This window comes from Strix uralensis, chromosome 14 (assembly GCF_047716275.1).
Source record: "Strix uralensis isolate ZFMK-TIS-50842 chromosome 14, bStrUra1, whole genome shotgun sequence".
Taxonomy (NCBI): domain Eukaryota; kingdom Metazoa; phylum Chordata; class Aves; order Strigiformes; family Strigidae; genus Strix; species Strix uralensis.
In genome coordinates this window covers 17,986,316-18,003,502 of record NC_133985.1, presented here as the reverse complement: position 1 = coordinate 18,003,502, position 17,187 = coordinate 17,986,316, and the positions used below count along the sequence as shown (strand labels likewise).

The window sequence follows — 17,187 nt, the reverse complement described above, 5'->3', positions numbered from 1 at the left end:
TGCACGATGGAATCTTTCCCCAGCAAGACAGCCATGTACATCATCTGTCCTCCAGTGTGTAAAGGGATGACGCTGACTGCCCATCCACCTCTCCCAGCTGGAGGATGGCTCAGGGGCAGCCGTCTCAGCTGAAGTCCCCAGACCTGGCTCCCATTGTCTGATGCACAGCCTGGCTCACCGAAGGATGCAGCAGCCAGTTCAGGCATGCCTCAGTTGGCTTAGCGTGAGGCTGGAGAGAAACGACTCTCTGACAGCTGGCAAACGCAGCTGCCTGCAGCTGATGGGGGATAACGAAGAACCAGCCGCTTCTTAGAAGTGCATTTCTGTTGCCCATACCTCCAAACAGCAGATTTCCTCTGACCACGGGGTTATAGAGAACAGAGATCCCGTAACACAGATCTCTGAATGCTGTTAACTGATCCGACCCCATCCAAATGTCACGGTTGCTGTCAATACAAAACTGTTCCTTTCTCTTCCTGCCATCCTCCACTTCATCCACAGGGCATCCATTAGGTTCAAACACAAAGGCAGCAAAGAGCCTACAACAAGAGCCTCATTAACTGACTGTACAACTGGGTTTGTTTTGGAGCACAGTGCCGTCCTCCGCACTGCAAGGCAGAGCTCTTGCTGAGGGAAAAAAATGGATCAAATTAAAAAATATCTTGCATACCTTAATACTGCAAACAGCGCTTCCGTCAGACTTAAAACAACAGCATTGCCAGCTGTAAAACGGAAAAAAACCCCAGGAAGTCTCCCAAAACAGCAGACCAAATGAAAAAAGAAAAGGATGAAGGAGGTTTCAAATCCGCCCTGGAGAGAATGTGTGTCGCAGCTTTAACCTGCTGCAGGGAGGAGGAAAAAAAGGAAACAGGATAGCAGAGACCAGAAATTAGATTTATTAGGACCAACCAGGTAGATAAAAGATAGATGAACACCCAGCAATGATGGCTATTTTGGAATCAGCTAACTTCTGAAAATGTCTAGTCAGCTTCAGCATTTCATACGCATGAAATTAGTGTCCACACAAGAGTACACTCCTGAAAGGACAGGATTTAATGCAGCCGAGATAATTATCTAGATCCTTCTTTATCCCATTAGCGGTTTTCATTCGCATCCTGGAACACCATAAGCGGATTGTTCAAGAATTATTTGCCATCCGCTGTTTCAATCCCGACTGGAATTATCTTTATACCTTGGTACGAAGAAAAGAGATTACATCCCTGTCAGGGCTTGCTGCAATGCCCTCTTTTCTGAGGCTCCTTTTACGATTTTCATTCTATAAAGGTGATGAAAAGAATCAGAGAACAATTGTCACGGACATGATTTTGCCCTCTCCTCCTCTTCCTCCCCACGTGTGTATTTGGGAGGAGGAGGAGGAGATGCTCTTCCCACCGCATCCCCTGCAGGAGATGCACCACTGCACCTGCACAGAGATGAAGCTCAACGAGACTTAGTCATCAAATTACCCAGGACAGGATCCAGAAATGCTCCCAGCTTCCTTCTGCGCCATGCTCCACTAACAAAAGAACAAGGATGAAACTGTTAAAAGCAATTAAACAAATCGTTTGATGCAAGAGAAAGAAGTGGGATTCACGGCGCTAGAGATCCCAGGGGCGTATGCTAAATGTCGTGTTTCGTGCTCTCTAGTAATATATGTCACTATGCAAGCTCCGATGGAGATAAAGCCAACATCAGTCAAACAGCCAACACAATCCCTTGCTTCAAGGCCTAAAACAACAAGAAGACAAAATTCCCCTCCCAGCCGCTCTAACCACTTGCCAGGTTTTGTATTAATGAAAGAATTACATCTCCTTCCAGGTATGGTGAGGACACAGCTCGTCTCCCCATGGGCATCTGCGAGTCTGCCCAGCAGCAAGTAGAGATGCCTGGACGACACAAAAACTCTCTCTCCTCCTTTCAGAAACATAAGGAGGTAGGTATTCAGACCTGACAGGAATAGGAATGAGTGTATTTTTAAAAAAAGCATGCTTTACTGCTGTGTAATGAGATCTGTAGGAGAGTTATCTTTATAAACAAGTTATTAAAAGGGGGAGGAGGGACACAATAATAGCAGGTGCCAATTACTCAGCTCCCAGCAGAGACTTTCCAATTTCTCACCTTCCCCCAAAGCAAGATGTGCCGCTGTACAGCAGCACACTTACTTGGAAGTGTAAGACCCTCTCAGAGCATTGCTTCTCTCCCACAAAGCAAAGCTGCATTGCTGCTGTGCCGCCACTGGAGAGGGGAGCCCACTTCCCCTCCAACCCTGCACCGGAGTTGAGACCAATAGGGCATGAAATTAATTTGGAAAGAGTGAAACAGCAGAAAGTATATAAAATTATCTTTCTATTTGACTCCAGAATCCGGCCACTCCTCCCACCAACAGCCACAGCAAATTTGTGAGCTAATTGTGACAGCCAGGTTTGTGTGTCTGCAAATATCTGCTTAGTTTCAGGAACAAAATGCCAGTAACGATTTTGTTATTTTAAGACAGCGGCATAGTTTCAGACAGTAAATGTTCACATTGCAACTGGAGCCATCGGAGAGGTCCCATCCAAGGTAATGATTAATATTACAAAAGTAATCCAAGTCTTTAAAATCACTATTTCCAAAATCAACAAATAATTACTAAGGGCTTCAGCAATCAATACCCAAGATAAGTAGACAAATAAATCACAAAGGAAACAGAAGAAAGTAGTTAATATTTGCTAAACAAGCCAAATACACTTTTTCATGGTAACCAAATACTTCCAGTAAATAGATATTTTAGCTCACTGGAGAGGCACTTTCAGAAAGTAATAAATTAATCTAATAAAACAGACAGACAGGGTGGAACCAGACATTAACGAAACACAAACTGATCTATACAGAGCCAACCCACAATCCATGCCCTAATTATGCTCATCCACCATTCTGGGTACTTTCCTCCCCCACCCAGGTCAGCTCCTTAGCTCAGACAAAATACATGTTTCATGCAGATTCACTGGCACAACACAGCAGAGAATTTCACCCACCGAGTGACAAAGTTTGTGCTCAGCTGGAATTTGCATTTCCAATTTTTTTTCTAAATACCTCTCGCTCCTCGAAGTCAGCAAATTAATCTGCTTTTAAACACGATTCTTGCTTTGCCTTTAATTTAGTTTAAGCTCCATCCGCGAGGCGGGGGATGAGCAGCGCCAGTCGCCCACGTGCGATGCCCGTGCAAGCGTCCCCACGGCACGTCCCCGCTCTGGAACTGGGCGGGTTTGTCCCGGGGTCTGCGTCCTGCCTCGCCATCACTGCTGGGACCCAGCACGTGGTTCATCAACCCCTGACACGCGGTGCAAGGACCGGTACCACCTCCTCCCCGGGCAGCTCAACCTTTACCAGCTTCTACCCAAACTCATTGCTTGGAGTTAACGAAGCCCCATTATTAGGTAAGCATCTGGTAAAGTTTCTCAACTGGTGGGTAACTTGAACTGGACAAGATTAAGAGAGGGAGAGAGGTGTGGGAAGATGTCCATCCTGGTCATTTTCTGCAACATCAAAGGAAGGGAGGAAACTGAGGGAAATGGAAGACAAAGAGAAAAGATATCAAAGCCAGCTCTGGAGAGAGCACAATGAGACATGGCACAAAAAAAGAATAGTTAAAACACGAAAGGCAAGATCAAACAAAAGCAAAAGATCACAGTCTGGGGACAGCGAGGAGGGAGGGGAGACTGCCATACTGCTTTTGCCAGCATTAACTGAATAATTCATTTGACAGGTACTTGTCTATGGCAGTGGTTGAGTCTGAGAGAGTCCAACACCGTCCAGGTCCATCCATCCACCAGGCAACCCATGCGGTCAAATATTGTTCTTGTTCTTCACATCCACAACGGAGACACCACACAGCAGTCCCGCTCCCCTAACTGTCCATCTTTTGAGGCGGAATACAGCAATTTAGTCCTCACTCAGAAAACTTCTCCAGCTTCTTCTGTGTGAATTTGTTCGTACTGGCAGGGTTAGTGCTGCTACCATGTTTTCAATAGAACAGGCTATACAAACATGCAGTGCTATTACACGTATCTTAAGTAGCTCATATCTCAGTATTGGAAGTGTTTCTTTGATTATTTACAAGGGCTTTTGAAGGCTACACAACTTTTTTGGTAGCACAGGCCTCCTATCTAAGCCATGAAATTCCTTGGAGCAGTGACAATACATAGAGGATTTATTGCAGCCCATGTACATGCACTGAGTGACAAAAAAGGGTCTCCAGGTTAAACCTTATTTCCAGAACGTTCTTGCCATCAAGGGGAAAGAAGAAAAACCTATGTGCTCTAAAACAGTCTTGAAAATGTGATCAGGATGGTCTAAAAACTCACTGAGGAATAGGTGCGGACCAGGTAGCAGCACTGACACAAGCCAACGCCGTGCTTTTCCCCCAGTTCAGCATTCACCCCACTAACAACAAGTCCTAAACCACCAGTGTGACAATGATATTTTTACAAGTAAAGGGACACTGCAACTCAACAAAACTCATAATGAAAATAAAAGACAGGTAGAGATTAATTTTTGCACATAATCTTCTTTAAAGCCTATTTACATTTTAATACTACTGCTGTCCACTTTAATACAAGCAGAAACGAAAACATCTTGCACAAACTTGTGTCTAGTCACTTCAAAATACAGATTAACCCTTTGGTAAATATTTATCTGTACGTAGCACAAGACAGCAGGAATATTTAAATATTAGGGGAGTCACTCCAAGGCAGGGGAGGCAGGAGTGACGATGGAGTTACAGAGCTGTCTCTGTGCATCAGAGACACGTCCATGCTAATGCACGGATCCTGGAGACTCGAATGTGACTTGACACCGGGACAGAAACAGAAGAAGCAGCAGCCAGTGCCACAATTAACACTGAAAGAGATGATTTAAACCAGAAATCTGCCCCTCCCAGATTTTCTTGCTTTGCAAGAGAAGCCTGATGTGAGCTCAAAAACAAACCCAAGGGCATCGCTGAATAAAAAGCCCCCCCACTTCAGTTCAAATAAAAAAGGCAGAAAAAATGCATTTCCCTCCATCAAAGACAACAATCCTCTCCCTGAATCAGGAAGCTGTTAAGCAGATGCTTGATCAGCACTCCCCGAAAAGCCTCTCCTCCCAACAGCATTAACCTGCCAGCCCCTGCTGAAGCCCTTTGTTTATTTTAATAGTTTCCATAATCCTTTAATTTGACCAGTGACTTCTGCCGCCACAGCAGCCCTCTTCACCCACCAAGCCCAGCTGATCTCTTGGGCTTTGTCTCGTGAAAAACAAAACATCAACACTGGAATTGGCACGATAATGATATGGAAAATCTTCATGTGAAACACAAAAGCTTTGTCTCCAAATACTTTTAGGCAGGTGGCTCAGCCCCACCTCTGCAAAGGTTTCCTGCAAAGAGCCGGGTGGCTGTGGATGCCCGTGCCGAGCCAGGCACCCCAGGATAGGTATTTGTGTTTCTTTATAGCATGAACTGAGAAATTGGTACTTTTGGAACTGGTTTGGGTTTCGTGAACAGGGAGAACTGCAGATAAGCCAAGGCTACCTGCAGTAGCCTGCTAGCAGCCTTGCCCAATCTATCACTAAAGCAATTTCTCCACCACTTAGCAAGCTTCAAAGCTTTCTGGAGATGACTGGCAGCTTCACTTAAACTAGCCAGCTACAGATGTGTTTTACATTAAACACTAAGTGAATAATCAATGAACATTCAGGATATAAGCACAAATCAATGATTTGTTTTGGATGAATCAAAGGGAATCAAAGGGAATCACAAATTAAAAACCAAGTAGAAGTAAACCAAGAGAAGTACTTGATGTATTTGGGTTTGTGCATGTTAACCTCCTCTGCCTGTTCCTCTCCTACGCACTGACACAGACCCTGCTGTCACAGAAGCGTGACTGTGTCCTCCAAACCCGTGACAAGAGGTATCACCATCCCCAGAGAGCAGATGGGAACTGAGGCATGGAACCAGCCGACTGACTTTCCCAAGACTGGGTGGGATATGGCATGGCAGGGACCTGAAACCAAGTCTCTACTTCCAGTAACTTCAATTCCATCAAACACCTGCAACTCTTATCACTGGAGCAGCAATGGGACATGGACAAGTCTACATGCAGTATAAGTCAAGAGCCCAGCCTAAAGACCTAACAAAACCAGCAAAGAAATAAAAACAGAAATACAGGTGACTCCAGACAACGAAAGATTTATTTTGGTAAATGTGTATCAACAGATTGTATGGTGTCCCTCGCACTTGGGATGAATTTGGTCAAATCATATGCAGGACAACTTTACAAATGCAGCTGCATTCCAGCCACCAATTCCACACAACATTTGCTGAGCACCACACAGGCCAAGTAAAGGCTCTCAGAAATGCTCCCGCACATCTTTTTATTCACCATGCCATGTAATGATAGACTGCTAGACACGAGGGTTCCTCAACCAGGTCCCTGCCTGCACCTCCTCAGCCATCAGAAGCACACGCTGGGTCTGCTGCTGGCATCTCTCCTCCTGGTAAATGCTTCCAAGGGTTGCAGTGAAATAAGCCCAGCTCAGACCAGAGCTTTCACTCACACTCATCCGGCTGCAGCCTGTGCCCAAGACCTCAAAGAAACTACAAAAACCTGAAGTCAAGCTGGTGCAGGTAACAGAAATGAAAAAGCAGTGGGAAACCCCGCATGCCTCAAGATACAGCTTGTATTTAGCAGCATCGCAAGCTTTGACTCTGCCGCTTCTAGAGCGGATTAGCGTTCACGGCTTTTATGCATTATATAAGAAGACTTTGTAAACATGCTCAGAGGAACAGCCCTCCGGGACAAAGTCTGCTTCCCACAAAGGACACCCCGAGCGAGCAGAGCATCCCGCCATGTGCGGCACAGAACAAGCAATATTTCTTTACGGACACGCTGCCTGAGCCTGCCCCGTTGCAACAGGCACTGGAGCAACATCCATGCTGCAGGCAGTGCCCTGCAACCACCCACACCCCAGCATCCCGCTCCCCATGTCAAAGTCAAGAGAGAGACCCCGTGCTCAGACCTGCACCAAGACACCCACCCGGGATGCGAGTGGCGAGTCCTTCAAGGAGCTGTGCACACCTGTTCTGAAGGGTTTTCAAAACGCCCGTGGGAGGAACAGTTCCCACAGCATCCAAAACACCGCACAATCAACACTCATCTTAGGGGTGTGAAGCATCTATTCAAAGAGCAACCCCACTTTGCAGGCAAATCTACAGGATCGGAGGTGCCTGCAGTTGTGGTTTTACAATGGAAACCCGGAGCTGGCTGGTACTGGGTAACTATAAATTATTAAAATTTGAAGGGGAAAAAACCTGCTGGGGGAAGCCTGCACAGGCAGCATGGGTAGAGAGTCCACCCTGAGCTATGCAGCCATACCCTGGAGGTGCAATCCCAACCTCAAAACACAGCATTTCCAAGGGGCAGCACGTCGGAGTCTCCTAAAAGGTTCACACAATGTTTAGAATTTCCTATTCAATTAAAAAAAAAAAAAAAACAACCAAAACAACAAACACTTAAGAACTGCAGCATTTATGGCTCTGGAATAAGCTGCAAGGGACAAAGAGAAGAGCTGGAAAGACAGTACGTGGCTGGTTGGTCAGTCAAGGTAAGAACAAACATTATGGATGAGAACTGAAGTTTTCATCATTGAAAGAAAAAAATTCACAACAATTTAACTGCAGGTAGGTTAAATTTGTTCACCTTTGTCCCATCTGCACCTGTGACTTATCTAAAATCATGAAAGCTTCTTAGTTTTACTGAGTCCTCAGTAAAACACCCCCTGTAATCCCCCAGTCGGGCACACTAATGCCCAAGCCAGCCTGTGCCTTCCCAAAGGCTCGAGCCTCTGACTGCAGGTCACCCTCCACAGTTAAACCCTGCAGTCCACCTGATGCCAACAGGTTACAGAAGAGCTTCTTCCAAGGCAGCTGTTGTTTTTTGCAAGTTTAACCATACTTAAACCTAAAATCTGCAAAGAGAGAACATTAAAATTTGGCCAAGACACCCACCACCATGATTCACAGCACATGGTCCACCTCCAAACCACTCCATGATGCTGGACGTTGGCCGCCTGGGTGACTGGTTGTGCTATTTGAGGCTGCCCTTCTCTTCCTACTCCTGCAGACTATTTCAAACCTTGTTTATAATTGGAAAGAGACAGCATCTGTTTTTTGCAGACCATGAGGTCAAAACTTCACTAATAACCACAGCACTGCAAAGCACCATTAGTGGGTAAACAAACCCTGCATCAGTCACAGAAAAGCAGCTCTAGAGCTGTTTTGACCTGGTTTATTTTCTTTCGACTAATTGTTTTGTCCTCCCAACACAGAGTGGGAAGACAAGCAGGCTCTGCGATGCTTTACATGTCTTTTAATACAATTTTATTCCTCATCGAAGGCAATGCAGATACCTTGCCAGCCTTCCTGAGAACGCAACAACATGAGCAGCTCAGGATCACTGGGAATTGTGTCCAGCCACTCACAGAGGATGGCTGATGGACTGGCAAATGTGAAGCCTGACTTTGAAAAATAAGGGGATGGGGATAAGGAGGATGCAGGAAATTATAGAATAATCACCTTAACTTCAGTCAAAGTGCTTAGAACACAAGGTGAACTTGAGCGAGAGCTAACCTCTGTTTATCAAGAACTAAGCACATCAAATCTGTCATATTTCTTTCTGCAACAGGGTGCCAGGGCTTGTAGGAAAGGGAGGAGAAACAAAGATTTCAGAGACATGTCTGACAGTGTCTCACGGAACAACCCTGTAACACAGCTAGGGACGCAAGGGCTGGACTGGGTCACCACAGCTGAGGAGACCACCGGTGAACTGGTCATTGGTCTCTGAGCACAGACTGGGAGGACCTTACCGAAGCAGGTTCCAGCAGAACCCATCCCAGATCTGATATCGTGTGGTGTTTTCATCCACAGCTCGGCCGATGGCAGAGAAAACATGCTGATTGCCTCTGAAGGCTACACCAAGCTGAGCAGGACTGCAAGCAGGCAGGAGGACAAGATCAGAATTCAAAACAATCCTGACACTTTAGAAGAAGCAGTCTGAAAAAAAAAGGATGCAGTTCAGCAAGGACAAGCGTGAGGTAATGTAATTTGGTAAGAATAATTAGCCAGGCAAATACAAGATGAGGAATGAAAAGCAGGAATAGTTCTGGAGAAGAGTGGCTGAAGGGTCAATGGGATAAAAAAAATTAAATACAAGTCATCTGTGGCAAAAGTAAAAAGCAAACACACTGGGATGTATAAACAGGATCATTGTATGTAAAAGACCTGAGGTAATCCTGTATTCTTCTGAGCAAAAATAAGGCAGCGACTTCAGTCCTGTATCACAGGTTAAGCATCACTCTTCGCAATGGATGATGGTCCAGAAAAGAGTAACAAGAGCAACTGCAGACCAAGAATACATAAGCAAAAAATGATCAAAGAAACCAGCGTGGTTTAATCTATATTAGCAGGGACTAAGGGGAGACACGTTAGCAACTTCCAAATATCTAACAGGCTCCTGCAAAGAAAGAAGGAAGGAAATTTTCTGCCTGTGCTCAATAAAAGGGAAAAGAAGAGCAATCACAAAACCAAACTGAAGGAAAAGACATTTCTGTTCCAATCAGAAGAAAAATCTAATGGCAGGGCTGCTAAATGTCAAACAGATTGTCCGGGGAGCTTAGGCACCACCGTCATCGGAGGTTTTTAAGAATGAATATGATAAACATCTGCCAGGAAGGGGCTGGTTATCACTGATCCTGCGGAGGGGCAGGAGATGGACTGAGTGACCTCTCAAGGTCTTCTCCAGCTCTGCACCGAGTAACAGCCTGATACGTAAATGACCATAATAGCCGGAAACCTGCTGTGCTGACACAGCCTGACCCACGTTATTTGTGACCTGTTGTGGTGATTGCTGTTTGCAAGCGACAATCTGTTGCTGTCAGAGGAAAATGTGTATCCCAGGGAGGGTCCTACCAAGAAGGACAGGGACAGAGGTACCCAAGGTTGTTATCTTGGCACTTGAATGAGCAACGGGGAAAAGCTACTTGTTAAAAAAATAAAAGTGAGTCAAAGAACAACACAGTTCAGAGAGCCCAGACTACCTAGTGGGGTTGGCCACCCTGCCTCAGAAACCAGGAGTGACTGCTCGCAGCCCGTGCAGCACCACACGCTGGTTTCACTTCATTTATGGGAGGGAGCTGCAAGTAAAGCAACTGCTCAGCGGTAACCACAAGAAAGCAGCTGTCAGAGCGCTCCTCTGCCCCTCCACAACTTACCACGGTCTAGCATTTCTGGCTGAAAGCACATACAACACCTGGTTGTGCAAACATTTTGTTCAGCTAAAAATCCCACCAGCAGAAGCTAACTGATCCACCGGCAGTACCCCTGCGTTACAAACACCCATCACCCAAACCTCTGCGGGGAGGCAGCCCTGGTGGGATTTAAACCACGTTAGCAGCACGACAGGAGAGCCCTTCAGCTGATGAACGAGGCAGAGGAGCCCAAGCAGCCACAGCTGCCAGAAGATGGCACATCCCAGGCACTCCTGCCCTGCTTCCAGGGAAGGGGCTGGGCTGGGTGGGCACCTACACGAGCTCGTGTCATCCTGCCCATCGGGGCCAAAAAATGGTCCCCCAGTGCTGCCTCAACCCTGACCCTGGCCTTGCACCACGCACGAGCTGCATCTTGCGATTGTGCGTGGTGTGCAGGGGGATTGCAAAGCCATCAAGTCACATCTTATGCTTCTCACCTGTAGCGGGGAGAGATGCTTATACGGTGAGTGGGAAGAGAGAGTCAAGGGCTGGACGGCCAGACCACCCACCTTTAATGACCTCTAAAATTGCAGGAACTGGAAGAGCTGAGTGACTAGCACGGGCGTGAGGGGTTGTACACCCATATACGAGACAGACACACAATTCAGAAGCAACTACCAGAATTGTCCTCCAGGACAGGATAAATCCAGTTCACTGCTTCAGTGAGCGACAAGACAGGGAAAAGCAGCTATTACGTTGTCAGGAAAAACCAGCAGCAAGCACCTCTGCGATACCTGCGCAGGATTCCCCCGCAGCCTCGACGGGACGGGGCCCTGCACCCCAGCTCCGCAGCCACCTACTCGGTGCAAAGCCAGCACCGACGGGCGAGCGCTGGGGCCGGCAGCCCTCGCACCCGTCCCACGTGCGCTTAAGTTACGGGACTCAGCATCGAGCCGCAAGAGCCGTGTGTGGTGTGGCGAGGGCAGGGCTGCTCAGATCTCCCCTCGCCTCCAGTTTGCCCAGAGACATCCCCCCCCCCAGCATCCGAAGGTCCCCCACTTGCTGGCATCCCCACCTCTCCACGAGGATTCGACCCGTGGGGTTCCCATCGCCCACGCCGGTGTTCGCCATAACGGCGGGGGTGCAAAGCGGGGCATCGCCGAAGCGCTGACCGACCAGCACGGCAGCCCGCCCGTCACCCCGCAGCCCCCCGACCTCTGGGGGTGCCCCAGGCCGCAGCGCACCCCGGGGATGGGCAGGGACCCCCGGCCCCGCCATCTCCCGCCCTGCTGGGCACGGACACGTCCGCCCGGGGGTCCCATGGGTCACGGTCCCGCGGGGGGGGGGCCGCGGGGCCAGAGGCGCACAGGACCCCGCCGGGCCCGGACCCCGGAGGCTCCAGCAGGATCCTGCCCGTCAGGACCCCCCAGGTGCTGCAGGATCCCCCCCCGCCCCGGCTCCGCATCCTTCCGGACCCCCGGGGTCCAGCCGGGCCCGGCGCTCCGAGCACACCCCCCGCCGTCCCCCGCCTCCACGCCGGCGGCGGGGCCCCCCGCTGCCCCGGCCGAGCCCCCTTACCTTTGTGCCCGCCGAAGGCGCCGTACCAGGAGAGCGAGAGCAGCGCGCACAGGCAGCCGAGCAGCAGCGTGAGCGCCGTGCCGCTGCGGAGCCTCATCGCCTCCTCGCCGGCGGGGGCGGCCGCATGTCCCGGGCGGGGCGCGGCGCGGCCTCGGCGGCCCCGGGGGCCCCGGCGAGCGCGGAGCGGAGCGGAGCGGGGCGGAACGCCCGCACGCAGCGCCCGCGCCGGGCCGCGCCGGGCCGGGCGGGCGGGGCGGGGCCGGGCGGGGCCGGGGGGCGGGACAAGGGGGCGGGACAGGGGGCGGGGCCAATAGGCGGGGCCGAGGGGCGGGGCGGCAGCAGGCGGAGGGCGCCCCCGTGCGGGGGAGTGCGGGGCCGCCGCGGGCGGGGGGGAGAGACAGGGGCGGGGGGTGTGAGTGTGAGTGTGAGTGAGAGTGTGGGTGTGTGTGTGAGTGTGTGTGTGAGTGTGAGTGTGCGTGTGTGTGAATGACAGTTGTGAGTGTGTGTGTGTGTGAATGTGTGTGTGAATGAGAGTGTGAGAGTGTGAGAGTGTGAGAGTGAGAGTGTGTGAGTGTAAGAGTGTGTGTGTGAATGTGAGCGTGAGTCTGTGTGTGAGAGTGTGTGTGAATGAGAGTGTGAGAGTGTGAGTGTGTGTGTGTGTGTGAATGTGTGTGTGAATGAGTGTGAGAGTGTGTGAGTGTGTGTGTGTGAGTGTGTGAATGAGAGTGTGAGTGTGAGTGAGTGTGTGAGAGTGTGTGAGTGTGTGTGTGTGTGTGAGAGTGTGTGAATGAGAGTGTGAGTGTGAGTGAGTGTGTGAGAGTGTGTGAGTGTGTGTGTGAGCATGTGAGTGTGTGGACATCACGTCTGTGTGTGTGTGTATGTGAATGTGTGTGAATGTGAGTGTGAGTGTGAGTGTGTGTGTGAGTGTGAGTGTGAGTGTGTGAGTGTGTGAGAGTGTGTGAGTGTGTGTGTGAGCATGTGAGTGTGTGGACATCACGTCTGTGTGTGTGTGTATGTGAATGTGTATGCATGTGACTGTGTGTGTGAGTATGTGTGTGTATGTGAGTGTGTGTGTACACACATCTTCATGTGTGTGCACATGTGGACACATGCGCACAGGTGCACGCTCATGGGTTACACATCTAAATGTACACACCCCTATACTTGCCTTGTTCCTACAGATGTATATGTTCATACTTGAGCACACACGTATGTCCCCACACATACATGTATCTCTAAGGGTGGCTGCGTGGGTCTATGCACATGTGTGTGCACACACATGCTGGGTCCATGTGTGTGTGTGTGTGTATCCATATGTTTGTGTGTGTGTGTGTGTCCATATGTCTGTCTGGTTGTGTGTGTGGGGGGGGGTCCATATGTCTGTGTATGTGTGTGTGTGTGCACACCTGGGTCCTTATATGTGTGTGTCTGGGTCTGTATGTGTGTGTGTGTGTCCCCATATTCTGTCTGTTTGTGTCTGTGTGTCTGGGTCCATATGTCTGTGTATGTATGTGTGTTGCACCCCTGGGTCCACATGTGTGTGTGTCTGGATCCGTATGCTTGTGTGTGTGTGTGTGTCCATATGTCTGTCTGTCTGTGTGTGTGTGTGATCTATATGTCTCTGTGTGTGTGTCCATATGTCTGTCTGTGTGTGTGGGGGGGGGATCTATATGTCTCTCTGTGTGTCTATATGTCTCTGTGTGTGTGTCTGGGTCCATATGTCTGTGTATGCACATGTGTGTGCACACCTGGGTCCACATGTGTGTCTGGGTCCATATGTTTGTGTGTGTGTGCGTCCATATGTCTCTGTGTGTGTGTATGTGTATGTGGGGGTGTGTCTGGGTCCATATGTGTGTGGGGGGAGTCTGGGTCTGTACGTCTCTGTGCGTGTGTGTGTGTGTAAATAAGCGTGTGTGTGTGTGTGTGTGTGTGTGTGTGTGTGTGTGTGTGAAGAAGTCTGTGTGTGTGTGTCTGTGCCTGTGTGTGTCCATACGTCTCTGTGCGTGTGTGTGTGCCCGGGTCCATACGTCTGGGTGGGTGTGAGCGCACACACCTGTATATATGCACGGGGAGCTCGCACCTCGGCACGGGGGGGTGTGCAGGGACCCTCGCACGGGGTGTGCGCAGGGACCCACGCGTTTGCATCTCTGTGCACCAGGTGTATGGAAATGACTGTCAGCCCCCGGGGGTGCCTATGGAGGCGGGTGTGTGCTCAGCCCCTATGGACAGGGGTGTCCCCGTGGCCCCGCAGACAGGGCTGTGCACAGCTTGGGGGGGTGGGCAGGACGAGGTCGGGGCCAGCAGCCCCCGTAGCTGTGCCGTGCGTATTCGCTGCCATTTCCGCAGAAGCGTTTCATCTTGGTTAAGGAAACAGCATCTAATGTTTATTGGGAGAAAATCAATGCCAGATGAAAATCACAAATGGAAGCTGCCGCCTGGAGGGACGTCATCGCTCTTCCACAGGGCCTGGCATTCAGGGGTTACGGCCTCAAGCTGTTTGCCTGGACGAAGGACAGAAGAAATCACATTTAAAAATTATTTTGCTCGTGTTTTCTTCTGTTAATGGGTCCAGCTTTATTTCATTATAGACCGGGAGGAGCTGCGCAGCGAGGCCGGGTTTGGAACGCTGAGTTTACACGCCTCCATCGCCTGAACTTGCTTCTGCGGGTGTTGGTGAGGTCAAACAGGAGGCGGCAGCTCGTGTGCCCCGTACGTGGGTACATAATTCCTCCAGCTAAAGTTGTCATCTTCCATTCCCCGGAGCTCTTTTAGTGAGTAAATATTTCTCAGACGTGTAAATATTGTAGGACTGGCTTCCAGCGATCCAAGTCTGTTCTTTGAAATGTTTGGATCAATTAGAGAGTGCTGTAAAGCGAAGCGTGCCCCGTGCCAGAGGCAGGAGCGGCGACGCAGGCGCTTGGCGATGCTCGGCCGCAGCCTCACAGCCGGCCCGGGGAAGCAGGCAGCGATGCGCTGGGAGCCAGCTGGGCTCCGCGGGCATGTCTCCTCCCGGCAGCGCTCCAGCCGGCACGGGAATCCTTCTGAAACGGGGAAATCCAGCAAACGGGTCCTTGGGCCTCCGCTCTGTTTCCTTCTGGAATGGTGAGGGGTGAAGGGAGCTCAGCACCCAGGTGCAGGGGCTGCCTCGAGGTGCTCTGGGGATACATGTGCCTCGTTGGGAGCCATCCTGGTATATGAGGAAAAGCACAGATGGCCCATTTCTGCAGGAGATGGTCTTGCCTACCTGTGTCCTTAGTCTCTTCTCTAGTTTATAAAATAAACCACATTTTTCAAATCTTGAAATGGCCTCTCCCAGTGATTAGAAAATCCAGGAAGGAAATCGGCAGAGGGAGCCCTTTGGACAGCACCAGAAGTTTATGCCTTTGCTGCCAGGGCACCAGCGAAGAGCGTTGCTCACACCGGGCACATCCCTGAGTAAGGAAATGCACTGAACATCACTCTCGGGAATACTGAAAAAAAACGAGGGAGGATGAAGCTGTGCTTCCTCGCCTGGATTTTGCAAGGCACTGCCCAAATGACTGTCACCTGCAGTCAGCAGCATGTCCTGGGTCCCACCTTGGGTGCTTGATCGGCTCCATGGAGAGCAGCCACGTCCCCAGGCTCAGACCCCCAACCCAGCACACCCACCCGTAACTCGCTCCCCGGCTGCAGATGAAGCTTCAGCCACACCAGCAATAGCATTTTCACCACTAGACCAAAGAAAACAAGCCCCAGAAGCTCTGTCCCACCCAGCCTGCGTGCTTTCTCACCTTAAACCTATGTGTTAAACCCGGGAGCCAACAGAGGGTTCACAGGAATTAATGGCAAAAGTCCTCCAGAGGTGGCAGACAAGTAAGAGCTGCTTGTGGGAAAGGCGTGTGAAATCCTACTGCCGTTAAAGAGTTTAGAGAAATAACATGACACGTTTTAGTACCTTAGATACTGGCTGTTTATTTTCAGATGTGCAAAACGCTCCTACTGCTCAGGATATGTGGTGTGTCTGCAGCAGAAGAGAACAAAGTAACATTAATAATTTCTCTAAGACAATTAATTAGACTCTTTCCCAAGGATAAAGCTTAATCTAATTTCTGCTGTTATACTTTGTCTTCATAACAGTCTGAGGAAATGAATAAGCTTTATACCACCCTCGCATGACAAAAACCTTGGGCTCTCTTGGAAAAAATGAGGGAGTAAGCAAAACTGCCAGCACTTGTGATTTTTATATCAGACCTACAAAGTTCCCTTTTATTCTTGTAGTCCCTCCCTCTTATCCCAGTTTTGGCTTTTGCTCTGTTTTTAACAAGCAGGTTTTGAGCCTTGGTCCTTTTGCAGAGCAAAGTTTAAAATATGAACTGCAGAGACTCAAAACCCCAGCAGCAAATAAACAGAGATTTTTTTTTTAAGGTCATCTCATGATCTTTGAACAGTTGATGTTGGCAATACCGAGCATGCTGCAGAAATGAGGGCCTTCACGGAAAGCACTCCGACAGCAATCCACAGGTCCTGAGGCCATTACAAAAATTAGAGAAAACATTTATTAGGTCTAGATATAAAATGTAATCCAGATTTATAGCTGATTTTATCTAGCTCTCTAAAAGAGTTTGGCTCTGGAGTTTGGCCCATCTGTGAGCAGGTCAGGCTCCGTCCTTCCCAGGCTGCTTTAAGCAAAGAGCACTTGCTGCTTTTCTCATAAAACAAAGTAACTTCATTTACTCTGTGTTTTCAGGTTGCTGTGTTCAAACATCACCAGGGCTTGTTTCACTGCAGTACAAATGTTTGCAAATTCTCCTTAGCCACCAGAGATGAAGATCCCAACAGGGTGCTTACCTTCGATGTGTTGACACGTTGCTGCTTTAACTCAGGGCAAAAGCTACAAGTCAGGTTCTCAGAGCAACACACCCCTGAGCAAGTTGTTTACCTTGCAAAAAGTTTCTTCTCGCCTTGGGAACACAAAATACCTATTTGCAAGACACACAGACACCCGTAGTGTGCCTGTACTTTGTGCCTGCTCTCCACCCATTTTCCCTATCTGCTCCTCTGTCTCAATGAAAACACTGTCCCTGAGTTTTCTGCCCTTAAAAGTTTCATGTCACACCAATGGGCAATGGTGCTGAGCCTGTGTAAACACCTGACGTGGCAGAGATAACCCTCAGGAGAACTCAACACCAAAAATGAGACAGCAAAAAAACCCAAACGCTCGACTTTCTGCCTGCCCTGCTGAAGAAGGAGGGTTTCTGCTTCGGAGGCGGCGAGCAGTGTTTTCACTGGGCTGGCGGAGGAAGGAAGCTGTCACAGGACCTGGCTGAGTCACCAGCGTCTGACCTGACGTGTCCGGAGGATCCTGCATCT

At 49.6% G+C, this 17,187-nt stretch overlaps 1 protein-coding gene and 1 long non-coding RNA gene across 2 annotated transcripts in view; both read right to left on the bottom strand.

Annotated features, from left to right (window-relative positions):
• MGAT4B (alpha-1,3-mannosyl-glycoprotein 4-beta-N-acetylglucosaminyltransferase B) overlaps positions 1–12,077 on the bottom strand; it is a 51,706-nt gene extending 39,629 nt beyond the window's left edge. Inside the window, exon 1 of the mRNA XM_074883327.1 lies at positions 11,839–12,077. Within this exon, the coding sequence (XP_074739428.1) occupies positions 11,839–11,935 (97 nt within the window). The 5' untranslated portion in view covers positions 11,936–12,077. The remainder of the gene's footprint in view (positions 1–11,838) is intronic.
• Positions 12,078–14,231: 2,154 nt separating this feature from the next.
• On the bottom strand, positions 14,232–16,803 carry LOC141949566 (uncharacterized). Its single transcript, XR_012630807.1, has 3 exons — positions 16,666–16,803; positions 15,773–15,838; positions 14,232–15,025 (listed from the first exon to the last, which is right to left on the bottom strand). It is a non-coding gene; the product is annotated as an uncharacterized LOC141949566 (long non-coding RNA).
• Between the last annotated feature and the right edge of the window lie 384 nt (positions 16,804–17,187).